The sequence below is a fragment of the Phyllostomus hastatus genome, unplaced genomic scaffold, assembly GCF_019186645.2.
Source record: "Phyllostomus hastatus isolate PE091 unplaced genomic scaffold, TTU_PhHast_1.1 phas_scaffold_1224, whole genome shotgun sequence".
Classification (NCBI taxonomy): Eukaryota; Metazoa; Chordata; class Mammalia; order Chiroptera; family Phyllostomidae; genus Phyllostomus; species Phyllostomus hastatus.
The window spans coordinates 1,576,515-1,599,381 of NW_025334008.1; the positions used below are offsets into that span (position 1 = coordinate 1,576,515).

Here is a 22,867-nt window from a genome sequence, read left to right on the forward strand (position 1 = left end):
GGCTATGCTTGCAAAGAGCCTGGCACACCGTAGGTGCTCAATAGATACACCATCCCCATCTTCAGGAGAGAAGGAACAAGTGAGAAAGGGGGTAAGAAACCTCCATAGAGGAAGGACGGAAGGAAGGAAAGACAGCCTAAGGGGAGAGGGATGTGGGTGGAAATGGCCGGGCATACAGCAGGTGCTCATTAAGTATTAGCTCTTTTCCTAGAAGAAGAGAACAGGAAAGGGAGGAGAGGAAAACCCTAGCAGAGAGAATGAATAGGAGAAGCTGTGAGGGAAGGAATCTATATAAAGCAGTGGGCACATAGTAGGCACTTAACAAGTGCTCATTCCCCTCCCTGGCAGCGAGCATGGAGGGCAGCCCAGAGGAGGAGGCAAGCAGAGAGGGAGAACAGAGCCTGTGAGGCAGGCAGTGAGGGACAAACAGCATGTAGGAGGGAGGGAGCAGCACACAGCAGGCGCTCAATACATGCCTGTTGCCTCCCCTGGGGATTGCCTGCTAGGCCCAGAGGAGCGGGAGAAGCTGGCTGAGAAAGCCAAGGAGAGGAGAGGAACTGAGGGAGAGAGAGTGTGTGTGTGTGGGAGGCAGTGGGCACAGGAGGCGCTCAATAAGTGCACACTGTCTTCCTGGGAGGAGAGACAACAGGAGGCAAAGGAAGGCCCAGAGACGGGAGGAAAGGAGGGTGTGTGCAGAGGAGGCAACAGGCCTGTTAGCAGAGGGGACCAGGTGACCCCGAGGGGTCAGGCAAAGGAGAGGCTGAAGTGGGAGGAAGCAGTGCAGGCCGATCCTGGGGCACACAGAAGGTGCTCAATAAATGCCTGTGCTCTTCTCCAGAAGGGGACCCAGGGAACACAGTGAGGGAGAAAGAGAGAAGAGGAGACAAGGTGGGGTGTTAGCTGTCTGGAATACAGTAAGTGCTCTGTAATTGTCTTGCTTTCTTCTCCAAGTGGGAGCTGAGGGAGCAGAAAGAAGGGACAGAAGTCCGAGATGAAGGAACTGGGAGAACTGATGGGGGAGGGGGAGTGTGAGAAAATTGGCTGGCACCCAGTAGGTACAGAGGAGAGAGAAAGTGCAGGCCATCGCTTGGCATACCGTAGGGGCTCAGTAAATGGGGGCTCCTTGCCTTGGAAGAGCAGAGAGGCCCGGGAGAAAAGGAGGGGACGGAGGAGAGACAGGAAGGAAGAGGGGCCGTGTGAACTGCCTGGCACACAGTAGGCGCTCAACCTGTGTCCATTGCCTCCTCAGGGAGGGGCAGAAAGTCAGAAAGGAGAGGAAACCGAGAGGGAAGGAAAGAGTGCGGGCAGGAAAGAGAGGAGGCAGTGTGAGCTCCCGGTGCGCACGCAGTAGGTGCCCCGTAAATGCCCATTTCCTGCGCAGGGGAGGCCCGGGCGATCCCGAGGAAGGGAAAGGAAGCAGGGCGGAGGGGGCGGGAGAGCGGGAGGAGGCTGAGGCGCAGAGGCAGTGTGCGGAGATTGCCTGGCAGACACCAGGAATTTACTAGCTGCCCATTCCCCCCGAGGAAGGGTGCCGCCAGCACGGGGGAGGGCAGAACAAGTGGCGGGCACAGGAAGGGACGGGGGCGGGGGGGTCGGGGCGGGAGAGACTCGAGGGTGCCCGGACCGGCCAGGAGGCATTTCCGGTACACTCAGCAGGTGCTCCGTCGGTGCTGGGAGCAGGTGGAGACTGGGAAGGGAGGCCGGAGAAGGAGCGAGAGGCTGAGGGTGGAGGCCTCCCGGTGGCGGCCCCACCCCCAGGCCCAGCCCACCATCCCCCACCCCCGCTGCCCCGGGGGAACCGGGACAAGGGCGCATTGTCCGCGGCCTGGCACGGCCTGGCAGGAGGGAGGGGTTGGGCCACCGCCGGGTCTCCGTCTCTGAGCCTCTCTCGGCCTCTCCATCTCCGGGCCTCACTCTCGGTCTCGGGGTCCTGCTCTCTGTCCCATGTCTGAGTCTCTGTCTCTCCCTGTCTTTGGGTCTCTCTCTGCATCTCTCAGTCTCTGTCCCCCAACTCCCAGTCTGTCTCTCAGCCTCGGTGTCTTGCTGTCTCTGGGAAGGAGGACCCCCAACGCCAGCCGTGTCCCCAGTTCCTGCCCCACACCCGCCGGGGATCGGGGATCCGGGATCAGGGCCAGGGCGCTGAGCTCAGAGACAGAGAAGTGAGTTAGGGAACAAGGAGGCAGGGGAGCTCGAGAGGCGAGGACAGAAACAGCTTTATTCAACAGAAACCACCGCAGAGGGCCCGATGGGCGGCATCGGGGAGCTGGGGAGGAGGTGGGGTCAAGGGTCAGGGGTCAGGGATGGGGGAGAGAGAGAGAAAAGAGGGAAAAAAAAAGAAAGGAAGGAAGGAAGGGGGAGTGATTGAGAAACCAAGAGAAACACATAGACAAGGAGGAGAGGGCTGAGGAAGAGTCAGAGATGGAGACAGAGATGGGGAGACAGGGTCAGAGGGAGAGGGAGAGAGAAAGGGAGAGAAAGAAATGGAAAGAGAGACGAGGAGAGAGACGCAGAGAGAAAGAGACAAAGACACAGTGAGAGGGAGGCGGACAGAGCCGGGAAGACAGATGAGAGAGGTGGGGCGGGAAGGGAGGCCAGAGGCAGAGGGATTGGGACCGGGAGGAGGAGAGAAACAGCCAGCTGGAGGGACAGAGATGGAGAGAGGAAGTCAGAGAGGGCAAGAGCTGCTGACGGGGGAAGTCGAGGAAAGATGCGCCCCTCTCACCTGGCCTCGCCGTCGGTGGCCCCCTGGGCTTGACCAGGCGATTTAAGGGGCGCCCCAGGGGCGGGGCTGTTCCCCCCACTGCCATATCTGGTCAGCCTCCAGCTCCACAAGCTAAATCGGGCCTCAGCTGTCAGCACCACAGGGCAAGGGACAGCTGTCCTCCCCCGCCCCGCCCCCCACACCTGCTGTGACACCGCAGGGCCCCTCCCCCTCCTGCAACTGGGGTGGGTGCTGAGAGGCCCCTGCCGGTCTACGTGGGGCACCCACAATGGGCAGCTGGCACCCCCAGACCCCCGCCCGCTCTGGAACCTGCGTAGCTGGGCACCCTGGGGCAAGGGACAGCCGAGTTGCTCCCAAGTGAAGTGGGGGCCCCAGCAGGTGGGGTGTCTGTGTACCGTAGGAGCAAACAGTAATCGCCCAATCGTGCGCTGGCTCCCTGCCCAGGAGGAGGCTGAGAAAGTGAGGGGGGCCGACCAGCCTGGACCCTTCCCCTCCCCAAGCCCCCCCTCCCTGGCTCCCCACTCAGACCATATTAGGGAACAGCTGCGCAGGCACCTGGGGAGGTCACTCGGGGCCCAGAATAGAAGCACTCAGGGAGTCTCCGCCAGGCAGTCTGGGGCCAGGTGGGACAGGCCACAGGCGCAGAGGGAGGAGGGGGCCCCCAGAGGGCCCAGGGAGACAGACACGGAGAGACAGGGGCCAAGAGACAGAGAGAAACATCCAGAGAGTGAGACCTCTTTGGACAAAAAGCAGCAGACAGGGGTTCAGAGACCCAGGCTGGGGTCAGGGAGCCAGCTGGGGGGACAGAGGGAGGAAGGCCCCAGGAGGAAGCTGCAGGGCAGGGTGGGCTGTGGGGGCTGGCCCTGAGTTGGGGTGTCTGGGACCCCACCCCAGGCGTTTTTTCTCTCATGTGCTGTTGGCTTCTACAAGTTGCCCTTTGACCTGTGGAAGTCCTGGGAACTGGAATCCTCCATGTCCCTGTTCTTGAGTTGCGGCCAGCGGCCAGCTCTCCCCGGTGTGTCAGGCTGGTGTCTGCGCCCTGCCTGCTTTGGGGTGTCAGGGCCAAGCTGGGGCCCTACCTGCCTCTCCCAGCCTGCAACCTCCTCATGGCCCCCCACTTCTGCCCAGCCCTAAGGGGGGCCCCGCTTTTGCCCAGGCCCCTCTACCTGCTTCCTTCCCTGGGCTCACTTTCTCTCTCTCTCTCTCTCTCACACACACACACACACACACACACACACACACACACACACGTGTGCCTCCCAGGACAGGCCTTGACCCCTGCAGTCTGACCCTCAACCCTAGCCCTAGTCCCGCCCCCGAGGTCACCCAGCCTGCCACACCCCTTGCCCCCCACTGAGCACGGGTCCCCCTAAGCCATGGCTCTTCCCCCCATGTCTCAGGGTGAGACCCCTGGGAACCATCCTCACTCCCTGTCCCCCTCACCCCAGAGCCTGTCAGGCTCAGACCTGTCCTTTCTGTCACCTCCTTTGTCCCCAGGGTCCTGGCTCAGGCCTCGTCCTCTCCCATCTGGACCCTCAGCCTCCTCCAGGGCCTCCAGGCCTTCCGTCTGCCCAGCACGCCCAGAGGGTCTTTCTGTGCCCGGGACTGACCCACCCCCACCCCAGCTCACCTTTGGAGGCCCCCAGTTCAGGCCTGGCCAGGACCCACCCGCATCTCTTGGCACCTCCTCAGACAACCACAGGGCTCATCGCTTCCCGCAGCGGCCCACGTCTTGGTGTTGCTTCCACGTCTGGAAAGCACCCCCCTTCCCCGCCGCCAGCCCTCTGGAGAGCACCTCAGCCTTCCACAGCCAGCCTGCCCGGCCTCCTCCCTTCCTTGGCCCCCGAAGTGCCCCAGGAGACCCCTGTTAAAGGCCCCCCCCCCAACAGGGCAGGCGGTCTTCCTGTCTGTCCCCTGGCGTACTCCTCCCCGCCTGGGAGCTGGCGTGGGCAGGCACTGGATGCACAGGCCCAGCCCAGGACTGAGGCCCAGGAGACAATGGAGAAGCAGACAGAACAAGGGAGCTGCCAGAGGGGACAGCGGGCCCCAAGGGGGAGGACACAGACCAGGACGGGCCTGATTGGGTGACCATGTGGAGAAGACACCTAATGGGAGCCTGTCCTTGCTCTGTGCAAAACTGCTGCTGCCCTGGGGACTGTCTTCCCCCTTTGTCACCTCTGCGCCCTCCCCTCCTGCCCTGCCTTCCTCCACACAGGCACATGCCTGCCCCAGGACCTTTGCACCAGCTGCTCTCTCAGCCTCCCTCGAGTGCTTTTCCTGCAGACCTGCCCGTGGCTCTCTCTTTCCCCTCGATTCTGGTCAGTGCTCAGTGACACCTTCTCTGTGAGGCCCATGGCCCTGAGTGACCCCCACCAGCCAGCAAGCCACAGCCCCACAGCACACACACAGTCAGCAGTGCCCAGGGAGTTGAGTCCTGCCAGGCCAGGGGCCTTCTGGGGCCTGGGGGAGGCTGTGTCCCTGCCTGTTGTGGCCCTCGCTCCCCTTGGACCCCACTTCTCTCTTCACATCTTCCTCGACCCCTCTCCTGCTCCCTCTCCGCTTCTCTGGGACCCCACGATTCTCCCCGGAGTGCAGGAGCCACTCTCCCTGTCTGAAGGTCAGCTGCCAGCAACCTCAGTGCCCTGTTTCCCCACCTTCTCAGGCGACCAAATGTATCCCCAGTTTCCGGGGATTAGGACCAGGCCGTCTTTTAGGACCATTACTGCAATCGATGGAATAGAATCTCAAGTCCAGAAATAAACCCTTGCTTCCTCCCGGCACTGATCACCCCCGCCCCCAGCCTTCCAGAGGGCACTTGGCTCCTACTCTGCCCCCCACCCCCCGCTGGAACAGGGGCCTCACGAGGGCAGCGGGGAGACTGAGGCCCAGGGGAGTGTGACCCACAGGCAGCTGCAAAGCTGAGAGGCAGCAGAGAGCCAGCGCCGGGGCTCCTGGCAGGGCCTGCCTGGATGACCCGCTTCTCCGAGAAACGAGAAACGGGGGTAGCTGAGGGAAAGGGGCCCCAAGGCAGACGCCGGCCAGGCCAGGCTGGAGCAAAAGAGCAGCTTTACTGAGGCAGCAGCGCACTAGGGGGCGGGGCGGGGCGGGGCAGGGCCTGATGGCCCGCAGGGCAGTGAAGTGAGGTCCGGCCCACCCCTGCACAGGGGCTGGGGTGGACTCGCAGCAACGAGGTGCTGGGCGGGCAGCTGTGGTTGGTTCCGTCTTCGGTGGGGTCAGTGCGTCTGCAGCCAGCAGCCCTTTTCTTCCACCTCCTTGGTCACCACCAGCAGCACCTGGCACAGGTCCTGAGCCAGGGCGGCTGCCAGGAAAGCCCTGGGCGGGGAAACGGGAAGGCTGAGGCCCAGGCGGCCTGGGTGTCGCCTCTCGGGGTGAGGGACCCGTCATCTCCCCTCACCTGACGCCATCCTCATTGCCCAGGGCCTCGGGCGCCCGCAGCTTGGAGTCCAGGTTGTAGTAGATGCCGTCTACCTGCCGCAGGGCCACCCAGTGCCGCCGGCGCAGTGGCAGGGACAGCAGCCCCAGGGACACAGGCGAGGGCAGGTTCAGGATCAGCCCCAGCACCTGGGGCAGAGCCAGCTGGGACAGGGGCCTGTGTGGCGGGGCAGGAGCGCGTGGTCAGGGCGCAGCGTCACTGAGCCAGTGTGGCTGGCGGAGCAGTGCAGGCTGCCGAGCCACCCACGGGCTCTCCTCAGCCCACTCACCCGACACGGACTCCTTCTACACCCATCCATCCATTACCCGCGCACCCATCAAAACTGCCCAGCCAATCATCCACTTCCTGTCTACTGTTCATCACACTACCACCCACCCACCCACGCCCCAACCACTGTCCACCCCACTCTCCACCCACCCTTCACACTGCTCTGTCCACGACTCGTCCATTATCCACCCCCCACTCCACTCGAAGCTCCTGCACTCAGCCTGACCACCGTCCACCATCCTACTACCCATCATCCCAAACGCCCTTCGCCCACTGATGCTATCAGCCACCGTCCAGCCAGCTGCCGACCCACAAACTCCCCCCCTCCAGCTTCCTCCACTCTTTCCCTGTTCACCCCACCGTCTGTTTGCTGGCCACTGCCCCTCAGTGAACTACCCACCTTTCATCCACTCGGCCACTCACTCACCCACCCGTTCCTGCACCCCACCACCTAGTGGCCACCTTACTCGGCCCATCCAGCCACCCATGCGCCATCCAGTCAGTCACTCTCTCCCACCAACGTTCCCATCACCCGTCCATCGACACCCATCGACAATCTAGGCACCCCCCCCACATCCTTCTGCCCCTCCACACCCTTCGTCTGCCACCCACCACGCAAACCCTCCACCCCTCCTCCCGCCCTCACTCTTTCCCACTCCGGCCAGCATCCCCCCTCGCCCACGGTGCCATGCCCAGCAGTGCTCGGGGTCCCACCTCCTTCGGTCCCACCACACGGCGGCCAGGCCCAGGCCCTGCAGGGCGGCCATGATCACGTTGACGTCATAGTTGCCCGTGCCCAGGAGGCTGCGATGGGGGTTCAGCCGGCAGTCTGGGGCCAACCTGGGTGGGGGGTGATCAGAACCTGAGTTGGGGCCCCCAGAAAGGCTTCCCCCTCCCCCAAGCATGAGCGTCCCAGGTTCTGTGGGTTGCTTAGCCTTTGAACTCTCCCCTGTCTTCAACCCCCAGGCCTCATCCCTCCTGCCCACCCCTCCCCCACTCTCTCGGCCCTGCCCTCCATCCACATCTCCCCTCCCAGGCCGCCTCCTCCTCCACCTGGACCCTCACCCAGCCTCCAGTCTCCCCTCTGCAGGTCCTGTCCAGCAGGGCCTGGGGGCTCTTTCTGCATCTGGTGCTCCCCTTGCCCCTACCCTGCTCCCAACCCTCCTGGGTGCCTGTCACCCCAGGAGAGAGTCCCAGCCCCTCAGCCTTCAGGATCCCACATGGTCAGATCCCTGTGGCCTCCTAGGCTCAGTCCCCTCGACCCCTTCCCAGCCACCTGCCTCCAACCACATCTCTCATGCTCCTGTCCCCAGCCTTGCCCCCAGCTGTCCCCTAGCCCAGGAGGGCCACCCAGCCACCACTTGTCTCTCTGGTGACAACAGCATCTTTGTTCTCCCCCTGGGCACTTGGTGGGCAGGGTAGGGGAGGGGTTGGAGAGGGGAAAGCTTGTATTATTTTTCTGTGTATCTGTTTTCCTGGGTCTCCTCAGAGCAGGGCTCCCACGGGACTCTGGGTCTCCAATGTGGGCCTGGCGTGAAAGAGTCAATTGCCCCCTTTCCTGAATGACAGGGGAGATGCGCCAGCCCTCCAACCATCAGCCTGAGGATGCTGAGGGGCCATGGGAGGGCTGTGAGCAAGCGTTCGCAGGGTCACCTGTGGGTGCTCGAATGGGGACCTGCCTGGAACAGAGAGACCGCAGGTCAAGGGGAGGGCCCAGAGAACAATGGGGCCTGAGCTGGGTCTAGGGGTACATTTGTGTGTGAGGGGGATAAGGCAGAGAGATAATAAAGAAGCACTGGATATCTCAGATAGTGAGCAGGAACAGTGTAGGCTGCCAAGAGGAGAAAGCATGCCAGGCAGAAAGAAGAGGCCGTGCAAAGGACCGGAGGCATCATCCTGGGGCTCCTTCCCCCCTGGAGAGGAATGTGGTTTGGGGGAGCAGCAAGATATGAAACTGCAGAGGCAGGTGGGGAGCAGAGCACCCAGGGCCTTGGACATCAGGCTTCAAGCCATGTGGCTTCTCCCAGGCGTGCTGGGGTGCCCCGGGAGGGCTGTGGTCAGGGGAGGGGCAGGGGCAGTGCTGGGGTGCACGCTGAATGGATTGGAGGTGAGGAACCGGAAGCTGTGAGGCCAGAGGGGCAGTGGGCACCAGGACCCAGAGAAGAGCGGGTGAGGTAGGGATGAAGGCCCAGAGGAGAGAAGGTGGGGCCTGAGTCGGGGTCAGGCCCTGGGGATGGCGGGAGGTGACATGCAGTTGCCGAGTCCCAGGGTCCAGCCCAGACAGGTGATGTGGCAGCAGAAAGCCCCTGGGCTCTGTCCCCCTGCCTCGCTAAGATCCAGGTGGGTGGTTGGGCCTGCAAGCCCTGCTCCTGCAGGTCCTCGGGTGGGTGACGGTCACCTCTTGCAGATCTCATCGGCCGCCTCCTGGCTAAACAGCCGCTGCTGCAGGACGTTGTTGAGGGCGTGGATGGCGCACAGCTCCAGGCGCTGCCGCTCGTGGTACACAGAGGATGGGCCCGGCTGTGCTCCCGGGCCCTGGGACATGCCGCCCTCCGCTCCTGCTTGGGGGGTGCGGGAGAAGGCGCTCAGGGGACTGGGATTGGAGGCCCAAACTGCCAGCAGGCTCTGGGGCACTGCCGTTGAGGCGGGGGCTGGGTGCAGCCTGAGGGGCCGCATAGCCCCTGACTCTGCTCCCCAGTCGCTCTCCTGGCAACAGGAAACTCCATCCCCCATTCCTAGGAAAAAGACTCCTTTTTCTGCCCACCTAGCAACATAGGACCACCCCCACCACATCCCTAAGTGAAAGGGTCCTATGGTCGTCACCTCGCAGGAGAGGAACTCCCCCTCCCCCTGTCCGTAGGTAACAGGCTCCCTCTCTGGCTACCTAGCAACAGAGAAACCCCCACCCCACTAGGTAACAGGTCTCTCTTCTGGTTACTTAGCAACAGAGAAATCTTCCTCCTCCTGTCTCTAGATCACAGGGTCTCTTCTGGTTGCCTAGCAACAGACGACTCCCCTCCCCTGTCACTAAACAACAGGGTTTTCTCTTCCTGTCACCTGGCAACAGGGCCCCTTCCCCGGACACAAAGTAACAGCCCTTTCCCCAACGCACCCCAACCGCGGCGCTCGCTCGTTGCCAAGCAACACCCCTCACCCCGCCTGCCTCTCTGCTCCCCGGAGCCAGGGGCTCCCGCATCCCCCTGGGCGGCGGCTCTGGGCTCGGAGTGCAGGGAGGGAAGTTCGTCGCTGACTGGGCAGGCGGGGCGGACTACAGCTCCCGGCATCCACAGCGTGGCGAACTACGACTCCCGGCGGCCCTCGCGAGGACTCGTGCTTCGCTTGGAAAGTCCGGGCGGCATGACCCGGAAGTCCACTACTGCCCCGAGAATGCGGAAAGCCGACTTCCGTCGCTCTCTGCACTGAATCCCTAGGGTGCCCTATAGAAGCCTTCGCCTTCGCTCACCAAGGATCTCATCGCGATAGCTTCCAGGAGTTTTTGCTCCGCCCCCCCCCCCCCATGTGGCGAGTAGCCTAGTGCGAGCTACAGCGTGACGTCACAGAAGGGAACCGGGGATCAGGGACACCAGGCTGTTCAGTGAGAAGAGCCTCCAGTTTTTACTGAGACAGGAGGGAGGTCCGGGGAAACTGAGTCCTGGGAAGCAGCAGGACAGTGGTGGTGGGGGAGCTGGTAAAGGAGAGGAGGGTGTCCTCTGGCGGTGTGGGGGCGGGAGACTTCTCAGCAGAGGTGGATTCCCGGCCTGGAAGGGAGCTGGCAACATCCTGCATGGGAGATACGGGGAATGAAAGGCTGAGACCAAGAAAGAGAGACAAACACCTGGAGGAAGGAACAGATCCAGGTTGGGGTGGAGGAAGGCCTAGAGAGAGGGACTGAAACCCGGAGGGAGACAGAGACCTGGGAAGTGGCCAGAGATAGGGAGAGATACAAAGATTCAAAGTCATGGCGTAGAGGGTTAAGGAGATTCAGAAAGTTAAACCGACAGAGACAAAGTCAGAACTGCAGAACCAGAGCCGGATATCCAAACTGCAGAGCACAGAGCCCGTGGCGTGGGGACCTGGGAGGGGCCCGGTCGTACTCAGTAGGCTGCGCCAGAAGGCAGTGACAGTGGCAGAGCCGGTGACCGCGCCTGGCTCGGCGGGGTTCTCTCTGTGGGTGTGCACAGCAAAGCTTCGTCCGGTGGGGCCTGGGGGTCCGCTCACCTCCACATCCACCACATGCATGTCTGTGAGGCTGGGCCAAGCAGGGTGGTCAGTCTGGCTGGCTTGGCCCCCGGCCCAACCCTCGGCTCAGCTTTGCTCACCTGAGATCGGCCACAAGCACCCCAATCACGCGGTCGAAGCCCAGGCTGGGGGCGGCCAGGGCAGCTGCTGCCATGGTGTTGGAGTTGCGGGGGGCAAAGGGGCAGAGCCCACGGACAGGACCTTCATAGAGCACAGTGCGAGGCCCAGTGTGGTGCGCCGCAGCCAGGGGTCCCTCCAGCCGGAAGCCATCTGGATGTGTGGCCATAGTGACACGGAGGCTCTGGAAGTGAGAGCCAGGGTCAGGGGGACCGGGGCTTCCACAGGGCCCCTCTGGTTCCCAGGAAGCCTAGCAGGCACTCACCTGGAGGCCCCCTGCTGAGTCCAATCTGCTGATGTCCTCAGTGCCCCACAGGGCCCCCCGGGCCACGAACACGGCGTGGTCCCAGCGGTTCGAGGCTTCCAGGAGCTGCTGCTCTGTGGCCTGGTTGGCCAGGGCTGAGGGGGACCCCACCTGGGGTGGGTGAAGGTGGGAGGGGCAGAGGTCAGGGGACCAATCCCACTTTGGAGTGGGGTGGGGCCAAGGAGGAAGGGGCAGGGCTCACCAGGAGATTGGCATGGCGCAGAATCTGTGCTCCAGATTCGTGGATTATTTTGGGATGGGCCACTTCTACCACAAGGTCAGGGTGCCTGGCAGAGGGGAGAGATGGGGAGGGCCTGGGAGAGGTATTAGGCCTCTCCTCCCCAGATTTCCACAGTTTGTGGAGGCCTATCACCCTCCACCCTGGCCTGGGAGGGGAAATGGGATGGATGGGCTTGTCCCATTTCACATTTGGGGGAACTAAGGCCCAGAGAGGGTAAGGGGCTTGCCCAAGATCACACAGCCACCAAGGGAGGCCAGAGCAGGAGCTTCAGTCAGGGAGCCCTGCTCTCCCACGGCAAGGCCACTGACCTCTCCCCAAGGGTATCGAGGTTCTGGAGCTGCAGGGACTGGGGCACGGTCCCTGCCATTCGTCCTGGGTCACGATTCCAGACAAAAACAAGTTCTAGACCCAGTTCCGGTCCCTGAGTCAGCAGGTGGGACACCAGGGACTGTCCTGGGGAGAGGGAGAGTGACTCAGAGGGGAAGGGACAGAGATCCAGAGAGAAGGGGACAAAGACCCAGAGGGAAGGACAGAGACCTAGAGAGGGGGAAGGAGCCCCGTGCGGTGGGCAGACACAGCCAGCCAGGGCGGCAGATAGGGACACAGACGAGAGGTGTGTTTGTGGCGGACACAGGGCCTTTGGGGACTTCAGGAAGGGACCTGGGGAAGAGGCCCCAGACAGTCAGGGACTCACCGAGGCGGCCGTAGCCCACCACCCCCACCCTCTGCGGGACCCTGTCCAGGGCCATGTCCTTGAATCTGGTGGTCTGCGGTCTGGCTCTGAGCTCTGTCAGCTGCTGGCTGCCCACCCCCCGAACACACGAGGCCTGGGCAGCTGCTGATCTTTGGACATTTGACCCTTGAGCCTCTCTCAAGCCTTCCCCCTTTCCCACAGTGGCCCAGAGGTGCGGGGGCCAGTTTGCTGGGTGGGGGCAGGGTGAGAATCCTGGGGGTGGTGAACATGATGTTTTGGGGTCCCAGGGTTCCTGCATGGCCCCCACTGTATGGGCCAGTTCCTTCTGTGCATCACACCCTCCTCCCTCCCTGCTGATGTGGAAAATTTCCTCTGCAGTCCCCCGCCCTCCTTTCTGGCCGGCCAGGTTGTCATGGTAACTGCATCCTGCTTGGGGTGGGGGTTGAGGGCTGGGAGCAGGGAGAGGAGATGGTGACAGGGACTCTGGGTCCCCCGCTCCTGCGTTTTTAATCCCCACCCTTTCAGCCACTCCCCCGGCCTTGGCACCGTATTTCTTGCCAACATTCCTCCCTTTGGGTCTCAGTGTCGATCTCTGGTCTGTCTCCTGCTCCAGCCTTCCACCCCCTGCCCCCGTCTCTGCTGGGCTTGCTGCCATTCTGCCCCGACCCGGGCCAGGCCCTCATGTTCTCCCCACCAGGCGAAGCCCAGAGAAGACCTGGCCAGGTCACGCCCAGTCTCCCCACAAGGCCGTGTGGGAGCTGGAGTTCGGCTCCCCACAGCACCTGTCCGGGACCTCCCTTGGTTCACCTTGACTTCCCACCTTTCATCTTCCTCTTCCCGGCCACCATGCCACCGGTGCCCCTCCCCGGGTTGCGTTCTCACCCCCAGACTGTCCCTCCCCTCGCCCCACCCCACGGAGAAGCCTGGGAGGCCGGAGGAGGCTGAGTGCCCCCCAAAATGAGCCCCAGCCAGCGCGCCTCATGGGTGCCTGGCATCGGAAATGGAGGAGGCTGCGGCAGTGCCGGCTCCCTGCCCCCAGCTGCCACCTGGTACCCGCTGCAGTGTTGCCATGGCAACCAGGATGGCTCTGAAAGAGGATGAGGGAGAAAGAGAGCATGAAAGAGGGAGCGAGGGGGAGCCCCAAGCTGACAGGCAGCAGAGCAGATAGATAAGGCCTGAGACCCCAGCCATGGTGGCAGCGGCTGGCCCTGCGGATGAGGGAAGAATTTGCTCTAAGAGCCACAGGTGGGGGAGAGAGAAGATGCTGTGGGGTGGGGACCTCAGGGCTTTCCGGGGACCCTCACCTCTGTCCTTAACTCCACGGGGCCTGGGTGTCCCCTGCGACACCCCCAGCTGCTGTGTGGGGGGCCAGGGTGGGCCAAGGTGAGGGGAGAAATGGGGCTAAGGCCTGGCCTGCTCGCTGGCCCGGCCCTGCGTGTCCATGGTCCAGCCTCATGCTGAGCGGTCCCGCTGCCTCCATCAGTCTCTGCTTTTCAGGCCCAGCCCTCTGGAGGCTGAAACGCCAGCACCTTGGCCTCCCCCGGCCCCACCAGCAGCTGCCCCCTGGGTTTTGTCCCATTGGCTGGCTCCCGTCCCTCTGGTGGGCCAGCTCTCTGCCCTGGGCGACAGCATAGTACCCACCCTTTGCCCAGGCCTGGACCCCGTCTCTCCTGCCTCTGCGTTTATGAGACAAAGTGCAGCTCCCTCCTATGCTGCTGCACCTGCCACTAGACGCACCTGCCGCTAGACGCACCTGCCACTCCTCCAGCCCCTCCCTGTCAGTGCACCCTGGGCAGTGTCTCGAATGGGTTTGCAGTGGACACGGATGCACCCTGGTCTGGCTCTGGAAGGGGCTGAACTCTGTCCCCAACAGGACATGGTGATGTCCCTACCAGGACCTGGGGACGTGACCTCATTTGGATACAGTCCAGGTGAAATGATGTTGCAGCAGGAAGGGCCCTCATCTAAGGGCCTCCGTGTCTTTATAAAAAAGGGGAGCTTGGGACACAGAGACAGGCATGCCGAGAGGGAAGACGTTGTGGACACGCAGGGAGAACGCCAGGGGGAGGTTTGGGTAGAGCTGCCACCAGCCAAGGGATGTGTGGGTGACGAGAAGCAGGGAGAAGTTGGAAGGCTCCTCCCCTACAGGTTCCAGAGGGCGTCAGGCCCTGCCAGCCCCACCCCCCGCCCCCAATCTGGGACTCCTGGATGCTGACCTGGGGACACCACAGGCCCCGCTGTCCTGGGCCGCCCAGTGTTGGTGACCGCCACAGTAGCCCCAGGACACTAATATGGGCCCCACCGTTTCTGCTGAGGAGTGGGGGTGGGGAGAGGCCCTCGGGACCTGCCTCAGTGGGGCTGCAGGGGGAACCCAGGACCAGTGCTGGGTGACTGAGCTACCTCAGGGCCTCCAAGGTCAAGGGTGAGGGGTCTCAATGCCCCCGCAGGGCCTACAACAGCCTCTCATTTTGCTCCACATTCACTTCCTTTTCTCTCTCTCCCATGCTTTCATGACCAAAAAAAATATTTTTTTACTTTTTCCGTGTTTTTTTTTAAAGTAATTACAGAGCAGGTAGTCATTGACGCAAACCTCCCTTCAGTATCAAAAGAGTCTGTGGGGCAAGTGGGGGCTCGGGCAGTGGTGGGGCTGCGGGGGCTGCCCCACCCCCAGCCAAGGGGCCCAGGGGTCGGAGTGGGCTCGGGCAGGGGCAGGGCCAGGGGGTCTGGAGGCGCTGACAACCACGCGTCTGTCTCGTCAGTTGAGAGGGTGGATGGGTGGGGGTGGGGGGACAGGCTTCCAACTGCAAAAAAATGAACTGTAAAAGGAGGGCTGTTGGGGGTGAGGGGAGAGGATGCCCCTCAAAAAAACCTCCTCTCTCCCCTAGAAGGTGGAGGGCTGGGGCAGTGGGTCGGTCAGTGGCTGGGGAGAGCCAGGAGGGAAAGCTGGGAACAGTGGGGGGACTGGTTCTGGACCCTTCCGAATCCTGCATCCCCTTGGTCACCGGGGATGGGGGCGAGGCCGGAGCCAGGGCCCTTTGCGCCTGGGGCCCCACCCTGTTGTAGGTGGCTGGGCCAGCCGCCCTGGGGTCCAGACAGGCTCGGATCCCATCTTCCCCGACCTTCCCCGGACGTCAGAGGGGCCTGGGGATGCGGGGAGGGCGCCAATCTGGCCGAGCCCAGTCCCCCGCCCAGCGGTGGTGGTGTCAGATCTGCGTCTCTTGCACGTTCTCCTTGGAGCCGCTCTTGAAGAGCAGAGGTTCGTGGATGGAGTTGAGGCCCGGCGGGCCCTTGCCCCCGCAGCCCCCGCCGCCGGGGTTGCTGCTGTAGTGCGCCTTGAAGGCAGCCGCCACGTAGTGGTGGTGGTTGAGGTGGTCGCGCTCCAGGGCGGGCAGGGCCAGGTGGCTGTCCCCGCCGACGCCGCCCCCGCCAGCCACAGCGGCGGCGGCGGCCACGGACACGGCCGACGCGGCGGGCAGCTCGTCTTCCACGTTGATGATCTCCACGGTGCGCGTGGGCCCGTGGTGTTTGTGGAGCTGGTGCTGCTTGCGCAGCTTGTAGAAGGCCACGAGCATCACGGCAGCCATGAACGTGATGGCCACGAAGCAGCCGATGATGATCTTGGTGGTCTTCATGACGTCGTCCAGGTCCTTGAGGGCGTTCTCCGTCACGTCCGTGATGGGCACCGTGAACGCCTTCTCCGTGGGCCGCGAGGAGCGCGGGGCGGGCGCCGTGGTGGACGACGAGGCTGGGCCGGCGGCATCCCCGGGCCGGCCCCCACCCCAGACGCCGTCCGTCGTGGGCCCTGGGGGCTCCTTCTCCGTCCCCCGCGTCTGCAGAACCTCCTCTCCGGGCTGCGTCTCCAGGGTCTCCACGGTCACCGTGGTGAAGTAGGTGTAGCCGCCGCTGCCCCCTCCGCCGCCGCCGCCACCCCCGGGGCCACCTCCGCCACTCGCAGCACCGCCGGCCGCCACGGGGTCCACGGCCGAGACGTTGAGCGTGGCCGAGGCGGTGGTGTTGCCGGCCGAGTTCGTCACCATGCACGTGTACTGGCCCGTGTCCTGCACCGTGACGTTGGTGAAGTTGAGCGTCCCGTCGTGCAGCACGGAGATGCGCACGCGGTAGGAGCCGTGCGTCATGAGGGTGCCATTGGGCGTCAGCCAGTTGACCGAGGTCATGGAGGTGCCTGTGCGGCACTTGAGCTCGGCGGCCATGCCCTCGGTGACGTTGAGGTCCGTGGGCGGTTCCACGATGACCGGCGCGTAGCAGGTGAAGTGCGACTGGTCCAGCTCGCCGATGTAGCGCCCCTTGAGGCCAGCGGGCGCGTGGCAGCGCGCACAGCACGTCGTGTTGCTGGGCACCGTTTCCTTAAGCCACCAGCTGAGCCAGAGCACGTCACAGTTGCAGTGCCAGGGGTTGTGGTTGAGGTGCACGCGCTCGAGGCGGTGCAGGGGCGTGAAGAGGTCATGGGGCAGCGACATCAGGTTGTTGTGGGACAGGTTGAGCTCCTCCAGCGACTTGAGGTCGTCGAAGGCGTTGCGCTCGATGGTGGCCACCTGGGCGTGCATGAGCCACAGTTTGCGCAGGCTGGTGAGGCCCTGGAAGGAGCCCGGGCGGATCAGGTCCAGCCGGTTGCCCGACAGCTCCAGCTCCTCCAGGCGCACCAGGGCCGTCAGGTTGGGGATGTCCTTGAGGTTGCACATGCCCAGGTTGAGGTAGCGCAGGTTCACCAGGCCCTCAAAGGCCGCCTCCGAGATGTACTCCAGCCGCTTGAGCTCGCCCAGGTCCAGGCGCCGCAGCGAGGGCACGCGGTTGAAGGCGTAGGAGGGGATGCTCTCTATGGGGTTGTTGCGCAGCCAGAGCTCCCGCAGCTTGGACAGGTATTCGAAGGCCTGTGTGGGCACCGTCGTCAGCCGGTTGTCGAACAGCTCCAGTGTGTTCAGGCTGGGCAGCCCGTTGAAGGCGCCCACCTCGATCTTGCGCACCAGGTTCTTGCTCAGCTGCAGGATCTCCAGGTGCCGCAGGTGCTTGAAGGTGTCCGTTCGGATCACCTGGGGTGGGGGAGGAGAGACACTCATCAGTGACACTCGTAACAGTGATAACGAGCACCCAGTTCCCACAGGGTGGAGTGGAGAGCTCTCCATCTCTGCGGATGGAAGAGTATGGCCGTAAGACCATTTTGGAAAAACGATTTGTTTGTTTCTTTTTTTTAAATTGGTTTTCAGAGAGAGAGAGAAAAGGGAAGAGAGACAGAGAAACATTGACTTGTTCTTCCACTAATTGATGCATTCACTGGTTGATTTTTGTTTGTGCCCTGAGCTGAGATCAAACCCACAACCTTGGCGTATCAGGAGGATGCTCTAATCAACTGAGCTATCCCGCTGGGCCTGTTTCTTTTAGTCAGAGCTACTCAGCGACCCAGCCTTTACACTTTTGATATTCTTGCCCAGAGAAATGGGAGAGGCCCATCCAACTGCTTGGGGTGGGCGCTCACAGCCTCTGTGTTCCTTGCAGCCTAAACCGGAAGTCGCCCAATTGTCCCTGATGGGGGCAGCACAGGCTCTCTGCGTCCCTACGGTGGGACACTGCGGTTCAGCTCGTAAAGAAACAGACTGCCTACAGGCCTGATACCGCGGATGAATCTCAGGGGCAGCGCGTTGAGGGCGAGAAGGCAAATGCACGGGCGCGCGCGGTCAGATCCCATTCACTTCGCTCTATGGAGGTGCTAAGCGGTGTCTGTGAGCGCTTGTGGGGGCGACAAGCTGGGAAGGGGCACGAGGGAGCTTCCCGGGATGATAGAAATGTTTCAAATTGGGGCAGTACCTCCATGCATGAACGCAACTATCCAAACCCCCCAAGCTGTATACAAAAACGGGGGTGTTTTATATGTAAATTAAACCTCAATAAAAAGATTAATCAGCAGCCAACACGAGTTGGGCACGTGTTCAGTGCCAAATCCTGTTCTAAAGGCTCCACCGGCACCAGCTGATTTAATGCGCCAAGCCGCCCTGCGGGATCGGTATACTTCTCCAACACCTGCAGCTCGAAGCCATGAGCTCAGAAAACCAGAGGATGTTTCATAATGACTTTGGCACCACATCCCGTTCCGTGGCAAAACCTGACCAGAACTCATGTAGGCTATTTAAGCCTTTCATCGATCCCCCTCATGTGACTATTCAAACCTTCCTCTCCAGAAATGTTCCCACGTTTGGTAAGGGCTATAATAAGATCCACTGGGGTGCTATTAAAAAACACATCTGGCCCTGAGGGTTTCATATGGACAATTATGAGTAATCCCCATTTAAGTGGGAGGACACAGAGGCACAGAGAAGGGCAGTGACTTGCCCAAGGTCACACAGGAAGGGGCAGCCAACCTGGGATTGGACTGAGGCTGTCAGGCTCCTGAATCCTGGCTCTTAACCCCTGAACGTGGCCTCCACCTCTCAGAGTTGACACTGGGATAGGCCCAAGAGGCAGAATCTCACCAGATTTTCTTCACTGGTCACCCAGCTGAGACACAGAAGTCCAGGTAGCTCAGTTGGTTAGAGTGTTGTCCTGATACACCAAGGTTGTGGGTTCCATCCCCGGTAAGGGGACATATTACAATCAAGCAATCATCCTGGCTGCTGTGGCTCAGTGAATTGAGTGTCGAACTGTGAACTGGAAGGTTGCCGGTTCAATTCCCAGTCAGAGCACATGCCTGGGTTGTGGGCCAAGTCCCCAGTAGGAGGTGCTTGAGAGGCAACCACACATTGATGTTTCTCTCCCTCTCTTTCTCCCTGACTCTCTAAAATCAATAGAATAAAAAGTAAGGCAAGAGAAGATACTATAATTTTTTGAAAAGGTGGAAGCGGAGAGCTCCCCAGAGCACACTGTGCAGCGGGGACGACGTTGTAAAACTTAGAAAGGAGGCTGAAGTACAGGTATCTGTGCATGTGCACCGGGAAGCCTGGCAGGAAGTAGTCTGTGCTCTGCTCAGAGTGAACTCCAGCTGTTGGGGATTAAGGGTAATTTTTATTCTCTCTTTTCCTACGACTTTATTTATTTATTCTTAGAGAGAGCGGAAGGGAGGGAGAAAGAGGGAGAGAAACATCAGTGTGTGGTTGCTTCTCACGCGCCCCCCACTGGAGATCTGGCCCGCAACCCAGGCATGTGCCCAGACTAGGAATCGAACCCGTGACCCTTTGGTTTGCAGCCCATGCTCAATCCACTGAGATACACGAGCCAGGGCATTTTCATTATTTTTTTCATCAGTGGGCAAAAAGTACTTTCATAATAGGTAGCAAAACACTTTTTAAAAAGTTTAAAAAAACAAGACCGTACCTGAGAGGCACCCAGCATCGAGGGATGACCATGTCTGGGACGATTGCAGCCATGAGACAGTAGCAGGCACTATTTATGCCAGTGAGACCCAGCGGAAACGTGACGTGGATCAGTCGATGAATTTTTTTAAAATTTAATTTAATTTAAAAATTGTTATGGTATTACAGTGGTTCCCACACTTCTTCCCACCTCCACCCAGTCCCACCCTCCACTCCCTCAGCCAACCCCTCCGTCCTTGTCCATGTCCATGGGTCACAAATCATGTTCTTTAGTTGGTCCCTTCACCACCTTTCATCTGGTCGCCCCTCCTCCTCTGGCTGCTGTCCGTCTGCTCCATGTGTCCATGCTTCTGTTTCTGTTTTTTTTTTTATTCATTTATTGTGTTCATTAGATTCCTGTGAGATCATGTGGTCTTTGTCTTTCACTAACTGGCTTATTTCACTGAGCATAATTCCCTCCAGGTCCATCCATGCTGTCTGAAAAGGTAGGATTTCCTCTTTTTTCACTGCTGCGTAGTATTCCACTGTGTAAATGTACCACTGCTTTTCTATGCACTCATCCACTGGTGGGCACTGGGGCTGTTTCCAAACCTCGGCTATTGCAAATAGCGCAGCTGTGAACACAGGCATGCATATATTCTTTCTGATTGGTGTTTCGGAATTCTTAGGCTATATTCCCAGAAGTGGGATTGCTGGGTCAAATGGCAGTTCCATTTTAACTTTCTAAAAAGGGTTTATTTATTTATTTTTAGAGAGAGGGGAAGGAAGAAAAAGAGAGGGGAGAGAAGCGTTGATGTGTGAGAGACAGTCTATTGGTTGCCTCTTATATGCCCCAAACCAGGGACCTGGCCCAAAACCTAGGCATATGTCCTGACCGGAAATTGAACCGGTGACCTTTTGCTTTTGAGGAAACTTCATACTGTTTTCCACAGTGGCCGCACCAGTCTGCATTCCCACCAGCAGTGCATGAGGGTTCCCTTTTCTCCACAACCTCACTAGCACATGTTTGTTGATTTATTGATGGCGGCCATTCCAACAGGTGTGAGGTGGTACCTCATTGTGGTTTTAATTTGCATCCCTCTGATGACTAGTGATGCTGAGCATCTTTTCTCATGCCTTCTGGAGGCCATCTGTACATCCTCTTTGGAGAAATGTGTATTCAGGTCCTTCGCCCATTTGTTAATTAGATTGTTTGCCTCCCTGGAGTTGCGTTGTGTTAGTTCGTTGTATATTTTGGAACTCAAACCTTTATCAGATGTATCATTGGCAAATAGGTTCCCTCATACAGGGGGTTTCCTTTTCATCTTGCTGATGGGTCCGTTAGCCGTGCACGACTCACTCAATTTCAAACTTCCTGAAAGCCACATTAAAAGAAAACCCAAACCAGGTGGAAGCAATTCTAATCATCTATTTAATTTTTTAAAAGATTTTATTTAGTTATTTTTAGAGAGAGGGGAAGGGAGGGAGACAAACATCAATGTGTGCTTGCCTCTCATTTACCCCCAACGGGGACCTGGCCCACAACCCAGGCGTGTCCCCTGACTGGGAATCCAACCGGCAACCCTTTGGTTCGCAGGCCAGCACTCAATCCACTGAGCCACAGCAGCCAGGGCTAGTCATCTCTTTCTTTAGCCCACTAGATCCCAAATATTATGACTGCAAACATGTCATCAGGATGGAAACTGACGAAGGTGTTTGACACACTTTTTCACAGGCCGCCTTCCAAACCCTACACATGTCTTCCAGCCCGTGTGCTCGGCGTGTGAGGTTACCGGGTGTTTCCTGGGCTCCGTGGTGCTTTGGGGGTGCTGTCGCCTTTTGCCCCCCAGCAGCCTGTGAAACGGGATGGCGAGGGCCCCGTTTGGGGAAGGAGTGGGATGGCAGCCCTAGGAGGGGGTGACTGGAACCGTCTGGCAGAGGCAGCATCTGAGGCCGGGCTGCGGACCTGCCTGTGAAGGCACAGTTCCCATTGCGTTCAATTGACCCCTGTCCCAGTGTGGAGTCTGTCCTGGAGGGACCGGGCCCCTGGTCTGAAGCTAGCCCTGAAGGGAGAGGGACGGCCACCGCTTCGGCGCTGCTGGGAAGGCGGAGGCGGCAGTGCTGGCTTCTGTTGCTGTGATTGTTCGTCCACCTGTGGAGGACGGCTCCCAGGGCATCAGGCAGACACTGGCTGTCCCCGAGCCAGGCCTCTGTCCCTTGACGTCCTCTCCTGTCCACCGCCCCAGCCTCCTCTTCCCCCACCTGGACACCAGGCTCTGGAAGGACTGTTCCTACCCACAGTTCCCGGTCCCTCCCAGAGTCTCCATTATTCTTCCACTCCACAGCCTGCCGCAGACCAAGACGACCGACCGCAGTGGCCCATCCCATGTTAAGACAGTCCCTGCCCTCCAAAGCTCATCAGCCTGGTGTGGCCTCCTCCCTCCTCTTCCCCGTCCTTCCCCGTCTCCTTCCTGTTCTAGCCGTTCCCCAAACACAGCAAATGCACCCCTGCCTCTTAGCCTCTGTGCTTGCTGTTCCCTCTGCCAGGAACACTGCTCCTACTTTCGTTTCTGGCTACTTCCCATCTCCCATCAATGCCCAGCTCAGGGGTCGCCTGCTCCAGAGGCTGTCCTGGCCCCCTGACCCCCGCTCCTGGGCCCTGTCCCATGCTCAGCTGCACCCGGCTGTCTGTCTGCCTCTGCCTCTCCCCCAGAGATGGCCCCCCCCACCCCCAGGGAGTCAGGGGATCGGGTCTCAGCTCCGGGCCTGCAGCCCGGGAGTGCACGCTCAGGTTTTGGGTTTTATAACCAAGTGAATTTGAAAGCACCTCTCAGAATGTCCCATCTTGGGGAGTCCTCTTTCATCAGAGTTGGGGTGCATTCCCTGTGTGGGAACCAGATTCCTGGGAATTCGGGAAGCACCCTGGCACCTTGCCTGAGGGAAGGTCCTTGGGGCCTCAGGATGCAAGAGACAGATGAAGAGACACATTTAGGCTCTGCAAAGTTTGGAGTCTGCCCTGGCCGGGCAGCTCACTCAGTTGATTCGAGCCTCATCCCGATAACGCCAAGATGGCAGGTTCGACCCAGGTCAGGGCACTTACCAGGAGCAACCAATGAATGCATCAATCAATGAAACAACAAATTGATGTTTTTCCCCTCTCTCTCTCAAATCAGTAAATAGAAAAAGATTTAAAACTTTCTTTAAAAAAATACAATCACGTTGGAATCTCCAGCTCACTTAGAAGGGCTTGCACGGACAACGAGGTGAAATTGGAGTAACAGAGCACAGAGCAGAGGTCCAGGAAGGGACTGTCCCCTTTGTCCCCATGCTCCCTACCCCTGAATTAACACTAGCCAACGTCTCCTGGGGCCAGACCCATGCTAGGTACCAGGTTACAGTAACAAAACAACTCTCCATATACCTGTTTTTCCCTGCCCCTGCGGATAAAAAGTAACACCTACTCAGTTGCTGATTCAATTCCCAGTCAGGGCATGTGCCTGGGCTGCAGGCCAGGTCCCCAGTTGTGGGCGT

At 60.3% G+C, this 22,867-nt stretch overlaps 3 protein-coding genes across 5 annotated transcripts in view; all 3 read right to left on the reverse strand.

Annotated features, from left to right (window-relative positions):
- Positions 1-5,771: 5,771 nt before the first annotated feature.
- On the reverse strand, positions 5,772-9,743 carry JOSD2 (Josephin domain containing 2). Of its 2 annotated transcripts, none has more exons than XM_045856338.1 (5): positions 9,598-9,743; positions 8,842-9,001; positions 7,158-7,283; positions 6,138-6,332; positions 5,772-6,055 (listed from the first exon to the last, which is right to left on the reverse strand). In XM_045856338.1, exons 1-5 carry the CDS (start codon positions 9,725-9,727, stop codon positions 5,956-5,958), a joined length of 711 nt encoding a protein of 236 aa, XP_045712294.1. In that variant the 5' UTR covers positions 9,728-9,743; the 3' UTR covers positions 5,772-5,955. The 2 variants fall into 2 exon arrangements, with proteins under 2 accessions (XP_045712294.1, XP_045712293.1); XM_045856337.1 differs by having other exon boundaries at positions 9,556-9,721.
- A 291-nt stretch (positions 9,744-10,034) lies between these two features.
- On the reverse strand, positions 10,035-12,163 carry ASPDH (aspartate dehydrogenase domain containing). The gene is made up of 7 exons (XM_045856336.1): positions 12,039-12,163; positions 11,653-11,797; positions 11,306-11,390; positions 11,065-11,214; positions 10,763-10,983; positions 10,538-10,692; positions 10,035-10,223 (listed from the first exon to the last, which is right to left on the reverse strand). The coding sequence occupies exons 1-7, from the start codon at positions 12,091-12,093 to the stop codon at positions 10,180-10,182; spliced, it is 855 nt and encodes a 284-aa protein (XP_045712292.1). The 5' UTR covers positions 12,094-12,163; the 3' UTR covers positions 10,035-10,179.
- A 2,933-nt stretch (positions 12,164-15,096) lies between these two features.
- The window catches only part of LRRC4B (leucine rich repeat containing 4B), a 35,995-nt gene continuing 28,224 nt past the window's right edge, over positions 15,097-22,867 (reverse strand). For both annotated transcript variants that reach the window (XM_045856172.1, XM_045856171.1), the window contains exon 3: positions 15,097-17,086. In XM_045856172.1, the coding sequence (XP_045712128.1) occupies positions 15,242-17,086 (1,845 nt within the window). In that variant the 3' untranslated portion in view covers positions 15,097-15,241. The remainder of the gene's footprint in view (positions 17,087-22,867) is intronic.

What these genes read in the sequence shown, in the direction of transcription:
- ASPDH (XM_045856336.1), bottom strand. Translation starts at nt 12,093, where the DNA reads ATGGCCCTGGACAGGGTCCCGCAGAGGGTGGGGGTGGTGGGCTACGGC. An exon ending in ACTCAGCAGGGGGCCTCCAG is followed by an intron (nt 10,984 to 11,064) that starts GTGAGTGCCTGC and finishes TCTCACTTCCAG; the next exon opens with AGCCTCCGTGTCACTATGGC. An exon ending in CTTCTGGCGCAGCCTACTGA is followed by an intron (nt 10,224 to 10,537) that starts GTACGACCGGGC and finishes TCTCCCATGCAG; the next exon opens with GATGTTGCCAGCTCCCTTCC.
- JOSD2 (XM_045856338.1), bottom strand. Translation starts at nt 9,727, where the DNA reads ATGCCGGGAGCTGTAGTCCGCCCCGCCTGCCCAGTCAGCGACGAACTT. An exon ending in GTGTGGTGGGACCGAAGGAG is followed by an intron (nt 6,333 to 7,157) that starts GTGGGACCCCGA and finishes CCCGCCACACAG; the next exon opens with GCCCCTGTCCCAGCTGGCTC. An exon ending in GGCAATGAGGATGGCGTCAG is followed by an intron (nt 6,056 to 6,137) that starts GTGAGGGGAGAT and finishes TTCCCCGCCCAG; the next exon opens with GGCTTTCCTGGCAGCCGCCC.